Below are 555 nucleotides of genomic sequence, written 5' to 3'. Positions count from 1 at the left end.
CTGTCCCACCTCTCACGGTGGGGCGCAAGGGGGGTCGGCAACGGCGGCGCCCCCTATGCTTACTGCTGAACCGGAGTGACCGGGGGCTGCGCGTAGGGGCTGTACGCGTACGGGTAGCCGGAAAAGCCGCCCGCGTACGGCCCCGGGGCCGCCGCGCTCTGGAAGGCGCACGCATTACCTGCTCCGGCTCCTGGACCGCCGGTCGGGCCGCCCTGGTGACCGCGCGGCGCGAAGAACTTGTGGCCCATGATCGAGTTGAGAGCGGCCGGGTCCATGGGGGCGCCGCTCGGGCCGCCGTAACCGCCGGACTGGGCGCCAGAGTTGTTGGCTCCGCCGTAGCCGCGCGCTCCGTGTCCACCTCTTGTTGTAATTGCCTCGGTAGCCATCGCCCTGGCTCGCCTGTGGGCACAGGAAGAGAAACATACAACATTGAGTAGGTGAAAATGAATTCGACAACAGTTTATTAGGCACAAAAAAATGAAAAATTAGCAGTCATATTATACTCAGGAAAATAATATATTATATATAATATAATAAATGGAAGATTAATTCGAA

General features: G+C 59.1%; 1 protein-coding gene across 1 annotated transcript in view; it reads right to left on the bottom strand.

Moving 5' to 3' along the window:
• Nucleotides 1-59: 59 nt before the first annotated feature.
• LOC103523995 (spidroin-1-like) overlaps nucleotides 60-555 on the bottom strand; it is a gene marked incomplete at its 5' end in the record, with an annotated part of 10,160 nt that continues 9,664 nt past the window's right edge. Inside the window, one exon of the mRNA XM_008489002.1 lies at nucleotides 60-399. Within this exon, the coding sequence (XP_008487224.1) occupies nucleotides 60-399 (340 nt within the window). The remainder of the gene's footprint in view (nucleotides 400-555) is intronic.

The sequence above is a fragment of the Diaphorina citri genome, unplaced genomic scaffold, assembly GCF_000475195.1.
Source record: "Diaphorina citri unplaced genomic scaffold, Diaci psyllid genome assembly version 1.1 scaffold71358, whole genome shotgun sequence".
Taxonomy (NCBI): Eukaryota; Metazoa; Arthropoda; class Insecta; order Hemiptera; family Psyllidae; genus Diaphorina; species Diaphorina citri.
The sequence above is the reverse complement of the archived record's forward strand: the minus strand, read 5'-3'. Positions and strand labels throughout refer to the sequence as shown.